The sequence below is a fragment of the Hylaeus anthracinus genome, unplaced genomic scaffold, assembly GCF_026225885.1.
Source record: "Hylaeus anthracinus isolate JK02 unplaced genomic scaffold, UHH_iyHylAnth1.0_haploid 11989, whole genome shotgun sequence".
Lineage (NCBI taxonomy): Eukaryota > Metazoa > Arthropoda > Insecta > Hymenoptera > Colletidae > Hylaeus > Hylaeus anthracinus.
In genome coordinates this window covers 15,141,522-15,149,077 of record NW_026534337.1, presented here as the reverse complement: position 1 = coordinate 15,149,077, position 7,556 = coordinate 15,141,522, and the positions used below count along the sequence as shown (strand labels likewise).

General features: G+C 33.3%; 3 protein-coding genes across 5 annotated transcripts; 2 read left to right on the top strand and 1 right to left on the bottom strand.

Moving 5' to 3' along the window:
* The first annotated feature begins 302 nt into the window (after window positions 1–302).
* LOC128887514 (neuronal membrane glycoprotein M6-a) lies at window positions 303–3,702 on the top strand. 2 transcript variants are annotated; one of them, XM_054143506.1, is made up of 5 exons: window positions 303–897; window positions 1,413–1,549; window positions 1,630–1,812; window positions 1,889–2,039; window positions 2,139–3,702. In XM_054143506.1, the coding sequence occupies exons 1-5, from the start codon at window positions 894–896 to the stop codon at window positions 2,450–2,452; spliced, it is 789 nt and encodes a 262-aa protein (XP_053999481.1). In that variant the 5' UTR covers window positions 303–893; the 3' UTR covers window positions 2,453–3,702. The 2 variants fall into 2 exon arrangements, with proteins under 2 accessions (XP_053999481.1, XP_053999480.1); XM_054143505.1 differs by lacking the exon at window positions 303–897 and adding an exon at window positions 923–1,254.
* Window positions 3,588–5,185, bottom strand: LOC128887516 (N-acetylglucosaminyl-phosphatidylinositol de-N-acetylase). Of its 2 annotated transcripts, XM_054143509.1 has the most exons (6): window positions 5,058–5,185; window positions 4,711–5,000; window positions 4,559–4,640; window positions 4,251–4,447; window positions 4,052–4,182; window positions 3,588–3,980 (listed from the first exon to the last, which is right to left on the bottom strand). In XM_054143509.1, the coding sequence occupies exons 2-6, from the start codon at window positions 4,946–4,948 to the stop codon at window positions 3,840–3,842; spliced, it is 789 nt and encodes a 262-aa protein (XP_053999484.1). In that variant the 5' UTR covers window positions 4,949–5,000; window positions 5,058–5,185; the 3' UTR covers window positions 3,588–3,839. The 2 variants fall into 2 exon arrangements, with proteins under 2 accessions (XP_053999484.1, XP_053999483.1); XM_054143508.1 differs by having other exon boundaries at window positions 4,711–5,185.
* Window positions 5,186–5,558: 373 nt separating this feature from the next.
* Window positions 5,559–6,747, top strand: LOC128887526 (mitochondrial fission process protein 1). Its single transcript, XM_054143535.1, has 3 exons — window positions 5,559–5,862; window positions 6,035–6,162; window positions 6,231–6,747. The coding sequence occupies exons 1-3, from the start codon at window positions 5,805–5,807 to the stop codon at window positions 6,552–6,554; spliced, it is 510 nt and encodes a 169-aa protein (XP_053999510.1). The 5' UTR covers window positions 5,559–5,804; the 3' UTR covers window positions 6,555–6,747.
* The last annotated feature ends 809 nt before the right edge of the window (window positions 6,748–7,556 follow it).

The following is a 7,556-nucleotide window of genomic DNA, read 5'->3' as shown; positions in this document are numbered from 1 at the left end:
TTGAATAACGAATAGAGAAATTATATTTTATTCAAGTTTTTATTTAAATTCTCTATTTTCTACTTTACCGATTTGGTTGAGTGGAGTAGTAGTACGAGGAATCACCGACCTTAAACGAAGAGGTCGCTCCAAACCAATGATATTTTACGCGATCGGTATTACCTATCATGATAAGATAATATAAACGAAAATATAAACGATGATTTCTAAATTTATTTTATTTTTGATCCTAACTGTTTAATTGAATGATTTCAAATTATTTCAAAACATTTTTCACAAATAGTTAACAGTATCAATCTTGGTAGCGCCTAATACTTACACCCTACACATAATCTAAGAAGTATTTTTACTACTCTATCAGGATTTTGATAAGCGATCTATTACGAATAACAGCAATCTACTTTTGAATTAATGATTATGGGAATCTCCTTCGATCATGATTCTAAACAGATGTCTTTTTTCTACAGTATAATACACCACTGTTGACTGTTTGTCGCCATATTGACTCATTTTAAAGGGTCATCGAGAAATAAACGAAATTCCTAGGCAATCATTGTTCTAGTTTGAAGTACCGCGTTCGTTATGTTGTCTCGGTGTTCTTTTGTTTTGTTCTTCTAAATTGTCTACGTGCAACATTAAAAAATATTAGAAAAGATTTTTCACATGCAGTTAACGGAATCAGTGTAACCGAAGGACTCGCGGGCACTGTATAAACAAGTGTGTGACGTGTCGATGTGTAATTACGAGAAGCATGTGGGATGTCATTCACTAATACAGCGGAACAACATTCAATTGCTGCAGTAATTGGGAGAATTCTAGTATCATAATCTCGGAATTAACGACGGGCAGTGCCCACTCTTAGCGAGCCTAACCTCGAACAACAAGCTGGAAACATGGGTGAGTAAATCGATTTTAACGGATTCTTTCGTTTCGCGAAAGAGGAGATCTTATGTAAAAGGAGGAGGCCTTTTTCTCGAAGACGGAATAATCAGTTTCTTAGTAACCGTTCGACGACCGCGTACCGTACGTTACTATAATCTTATCTATAGCATATACGCGAAGATTACTCATTCACCGTTTCAGTCATCAATTTACACCTCATTCAAACAGGTTGTCGAAGCTATTGATTAGACATGAGAGATACAGATAGAATTGACAGTTTACCATTGCGTAGAAAGTTTGACAGTAATATTAGTATAGATAGATTTTCCGAAAAAAGTCTTCATGGACTTGAGTATGAGAATCGTTCTTGCAGTAAGTTTTTTCATGCAAATATCCATGTTTCTGAACAAAATTCATGAAACTTGTCAGCAGTATCGAATTACACATAATATGGCTTTTGCAAGACTCGTTTGTTAAACATAGAAGAATCATAGGATCTTTTTTCTATATACAAATTTGTAATCTTACAGGGAATCTGTGTAACGATTGCATGGCTAGAGTGCCATATGCAACTCTTATTGCAACAATTATGTGTTGCTTAGGAGTGGGCATATTTTGTGGCACAATGTATAGAGGTGTTACGCTAGGTTCTTTGATGATGGACCAGGTATAATATTGTAATTTTAATAGAAGTACCATATGTCTATGATACACTTATTATTTTCATTGGTAATTCTATATTTTAAGGTGTTTCATTTACGGCTTGGATGGCTGGAAGCAGTACAGTTGACTTTTGCAACAATTGGTGCTAGCATGGCAGCTTTAGGTTTTATGATACTATGCGTTGGTTGTCTTGCAACTGGAGCTACAAGACACAAAGTATATCGTGCATGGAGGTCCCGAGTTGGCGGACGTATTTCCTGTGCTGTTGTATGTATCTGTACAATGATATACCTCAATTCTGTAAAAATAATGGAACAGAAAATATATGTATTGTATTTTTCAGTTTATGACAATCACATACATTCTACAATTCGGGTGGCTTCTGATATTTGCATTTCTGGTTATAATTACTTGGATTTTCACTATATTCTGGGGATTATGCAGCAATCCTCGGGTTCAGTCTTTCGATCAATGTATCGATTTCACCCAATTTGGTAAGCTTTTCGCGTAGCGTACACACGAATTTTATCCAATCTAGGTTAACTATTCAAACAAAGCAACTCTAAACATTGCATATATTTTATTTTATGCAGGTTTTATATTTCCAAATAATACAATAGTTGAGGACATGAAGGTATGTGGACCACAAGAAGTGAAACTATTTTGTAAAGATTTCGTTGAAAAAGCAGAGGTTATGTTTATCTTGGCAACAGTGGCTGCCATGTTAGTCGTGTTGAGTCTCATACACTATTTAATGTGCCTATCTGCCAACTACGCGCATATTCGTGATCATGAAAAATTTCAAGAATTACAAGAACTTCAATACCTGCAAGATCCAGTAGATACAGATTCTCCTCAACCGGGTATGGGAACTTTGAGCTCGCATCGCGGCAAAGATAGATTCTAGGATACGGCCCGCGAGATCTTCGCCATGAATCCTTTATAAATTCAGCAATCCTACCCATGGGATATCGAAGATCTCTTGTCTATAAAAACCCAAAACATTTTGGTGTTATTCTTCTCTTTGTACCTAACTCAGTATTCTACTAATTGATTATTGTCGCAGTAGTTTACCGATCGAGGATCTTGCGGGAACATATCATGCCGTCCATTTTTTGCGACTGTCTTGTACGCATTTACTTCGTCTTAAAGATACAAATCGCCTTTAGAAAGCATATAAGGTTTCATCTATTCTAGTGTTGAGTAATTCGATTATTGTTAATATATAGAGAGAGAGTAAGACACCACGACGACATTCCATAATTTTCGTGTTCAAAGATGAACAAAGAATATGACGCACAGAGTATATATACTTTCTAAATTATTCGTTATATAAAAAAATATATCTATGTTTGTCATTGACATCATTGACACACAAATATCTGTTGTGCACTATGTAGTTTGATATGGTAACTACAATATGACTAACGTCTTTAAATTATATAAGACTGTTTATCAACCTAGACTATATATTAAGTATTGTTGATATCATTCATATAGATTTTTTGTTTAAATAAAAAGTGCAGCTTTTTTGTACCTTTGTAAAGCGAAGTAAGAAAACTACATTAATTGTACATTGTTGTTCAAGTGTTTCAATTATACTGGAGGAAAAAGTAAAAGGAAATTATTTTTTTTTTTATTGCATTAACGTTTTCATTTTAATTTGTTATTTATTGTGCTTATGTTGAAAAATTCATGAGACATTAATTTGCTGTAATTATATTTTCTTCCAGTATAAATGATTAAGTATTATAAATTTACTGCCATTGTACAACTACTCAAAGAGAACAAACTTTACATTATAAAATAACAAAAAACCCAATAGAAAATTAATTCAAATTGCATAAAACAGAATTGTGCCAAATTTATGCGATTCAAACTGGAAAAACGTATATAGTACTTGCTCAACGGAAAAGTATTGTTTAGAGCAAATAGATATGAATAATACTCTATTACGCACACCTGATGAGTACATATCAAGGAGATTATATGTTATTTATGCAAGTTCGCAAAAAAGGATTGTACAAGAATTAATGCGCAAGTTACATATAATAAAAAGTCGATTTATTGTTATTTTTGGAAAACTATATGCTACATTTTTTTGTCTAAACATTTGTATATTCCTGTAAGGTCGAATAAAAAGTACTTTCTACTCGACATGTATATTTTTAAAACCGGTTCAAAAGTATTCTCCAAATCCTACAGTTTTTTTATTACACGTTAATAGATAAGTTTCATTTGTTTTATTATGTACAATTAATTACAATTTGTACAAGCTTGTAAACTCATGCGAGTTAATCGTCGTCAAACTGGAGATCCAACTCCAGGTCGAGAGCACTCACTTCTTGGAAGGTATTGATGAACGTGTACCGTGAGAATATCATGTACAATTTTCGAAACCAAACATACTGTGACTTGTGTGCAGTCATGGCATTCTATAAATGCAAGAAATTATTTCAAAATATTTCCTTTCAACAATAATAATTGCAATTAACTGCAGACTTACTTTTATGATTTTTTTTTGATCATATGTTACTAAATACCAGTAGGAAGCAGATAATAAACTAATTGGTAAATCTAGGAGCTGTACATATTTTCTAATTATATTCACAGATTCTAATACATATAGTTTACAATCTGAAAAGAAATTAGATTTCTTAGTATTTCCTTAATATCAATTAAACGTTACGATGAATGATACTAACAAGATGGTACTTTCTTTTCAATGCATAATGCAGCTATGGCAAAGTATAGGGAGATATGGTTCTTGTGTCGACTTATGCCATGCTTGTCGAATGTTACAACTGCATTGATTTTATAACTTTCTACGTGTTGTAAAATACATTCTGCCACTACCTCTGTTGGCCATTGTACATTTTGATCATCAGGTAACTCTGTACTCCTATACATGCATTTATTGAACTATGATAGAAGATTAGAAGGATAGAATTTAGCTGCATTCAAATGAACAACAAGTTATCTGGCGAATAAGTGAAACAAAATAATTCCTTACATCACTATAGTTACATTAGCTTCTGGAATTCCTAATATTTTTGTACAGTCCCATAGTTCTTCTTTTCGTTTCTTATTTCCACCTAAAAGTAGATTTGAAACCACATGTTAGTTGAACAGTGAATCCTCAAATTACATGAATTTGTAACATACCACTAGTAAAACAAAGGAGGTAAATCTGGCTAGCCTTTGATCTTGTAACCCAGTATACCAGTGGACCAAAGAACATGACTTCATCGTCAGGATGAGCAGTGACTAATAATATTCTTGCAGGCGGACCTGGAAGCTGCCACGCTGTGTGGCTGACTCTTTTCAAGATTGAATAGAGACAAATACAGACACAAAGATACGCGGCAATAGCGATTAGCAATTGCCATGAAATTTCTTTCATGTAATACCACCACCAACAAATTGCTTCGTTAATTTGCAGACTAAGGTATTCCCTAATAAAATCGAGATCTAACATTTTGAACGACGATATACGAACTACTTTGACTTACGAATGTTACGGTCCTGTCATAATTCCCGAAGAGCATGCTATCCCTTCAAAGTTCGGGATAAGATTTCTTTCGTTAACAGAACATCGTATGGTTATGTTGTACGCCAACCAGATAATAGGATTGGACGCCATACTTGTGTAAGTCAATACAAAATTGATATGGTAGTGTTTATATATACGTAAATCCGCACCTTTGACATTTTTTAATTATTCGTCTATGTAAATTCGATTCCTGAATTATATTTATCTTCAACGAGAAATTTTTTCTGATTTATACTTCGCTCATCTATTGCATCTGTCGAAGATGAATAAAATTTTATTCGAATTTTATTTTTAATTGAACATTATTTTAAATTAATTTCCAAAACAGTTCTTTTGCAATTTATACTTTGAATCGAATATTAATTTTAGAATTTATACCATCGATTTTTAGAAACCTATCCCTTCAAGAGTTTAAATCCCTCTACCATGTGTGAAGTTACTCATCACAGGATAATCACGGTATAAAATTCCCTATACCCGAAATTCGCATTATATATATTTCAAATTTTTGTTGACTTTATTTCATACATTTGTTAAAAATGTTATCTATTTTAAATGACGTATAACGTTTTAAATCGATTGGTAAAAACGAATACAATTCGCATGGTTTACGTGTTGAAAGTAGTCGGTCTTACGCCAATGTACTGCGACAATTGTTCGGATACGTAAGAGGTTGTCATTTAATTGTAAAAACAAGAAATCTATAATGAAAAACACCAAAGAAGAAGTGGATTTATACCGTGATACGTATGTCAGATATCTGGGTAATTGGAAACAGGTTATCAGGCATTGTTATTTAATTTTTCATTGATATTTTTGATTCTATAGAAATCGTTGTTATCACATGGATATTCATTATGCTCAGTTTGAATTTCATTATTTTCAGATTAATGTTCTGTTTTACATATTTTAAATAAAATTTATTAAATTTTTTAGGATATACAAACGAAGTTGGAGAGGCTTTTCGACCCATAATTCCAAGGTCAGTTGTATGGTTAAGTTACCTTGTAGCCAGTGGGTATGTTGTCGCAGACACAGTCCACAAAGGCATCAAACAATACAGTGTAAGTAAAACTCACGGAAAGGTTACCAGATAGATTAAGTACATCACTATAGATATATCATGTTTCAGAGCGATACTACTTCAGCAGCAACAAAGAATGCTTTCTTTTCTATGTCGGACACCTTGTTGTGGCAGTCATTTGCATCTGTGATAATTCCTGGTTTCACAATTAATAGAATCTGTGCTACTGTTCAATATGTACAACGTAAAAGTACCAATGTGGCCTTAAAAAACCGATGGATTTCCACCATTGTTGGTCTGGTTTCTATACCATTTATAATACATCCTATAGACTACATGGTCGAAGACACAATGAATCTAACATACAGAAAGTGGATAGGGTATCATCCTAATTCTCCACCAACAGAAAATGTAGATAATTCTAGACAATAAACCTTAGGTCTAATCAGCTTTCCAAGGGAATGAAAGTACCACTGCTTATAATGCAATAAAAATAATAGTACAATTTACTTAAGAGCCATGCCTATTTTATGATATTATATATGTTAACTATAATATATTTAATAATATTATTTACTTTATTATTACAAAGACATGTACCCTATGAATAAAAGAATGTTATGTTATCAATCGTGTCGTTTTAATATTTCACGATTTTCCTGTAACCGTCTGACCAAGCGCGATCCTTTTCTACTAGCCAGAAGAAAATCTAGACACGAAGTAGAATTATCCCGTGCATGGTCAGACACAGTGAAAATACCTATTCATAGAACGACTCGTTACCTTCCTTACCTTCGTCTACAACAATTAGCATACAAACTCATATATGTTTCTTTACCATTGTGAAATAAAAAACAATATGAAGGTAATAGAGAAACCAAAATTGATATAACTACGAAATTATAGGTCATATTTTAAATAGAGCGTTCCAATTACGCGTTTACGACTTCTTTGCTCCATCTCGAAAGATAAATTAACTAAATCGTTGGAAAACCAATAATAATTACCAAAGATCGTAACTGGCAGGCGACGTTCATTTTCTCATTTATCGTTTCGTCGAGCTAGCTATGGAATAATAATGGCTCGGCCACTACGTTGAAGCGAATAGGCTGTCGTACCTGCGACATATATTTTCCGTTGCTGCAGGTACGATCGTCACGTCAGTCAAGAAAAAAGAAACTGATGCGTTAGGTAGATGCGCTGAATTTCGTCGGTTCGATAATTACAAATTCTTCGTAAGTTTCTAAATATTCATTCAGTGATTTATTTTAAAAACGGCTATCGATCCAGGATCGTGAATTTCTTATGGCTAGAGAAATTGTACCTTGTCTTCTTTTTATTGCAAGTATAATCGCGATGTCGGTAGTAGGAAAACTGGACGTATTTCTTTCATCGATGGGAAACTTCATGTTCGATTCATTATAATTTCGACCA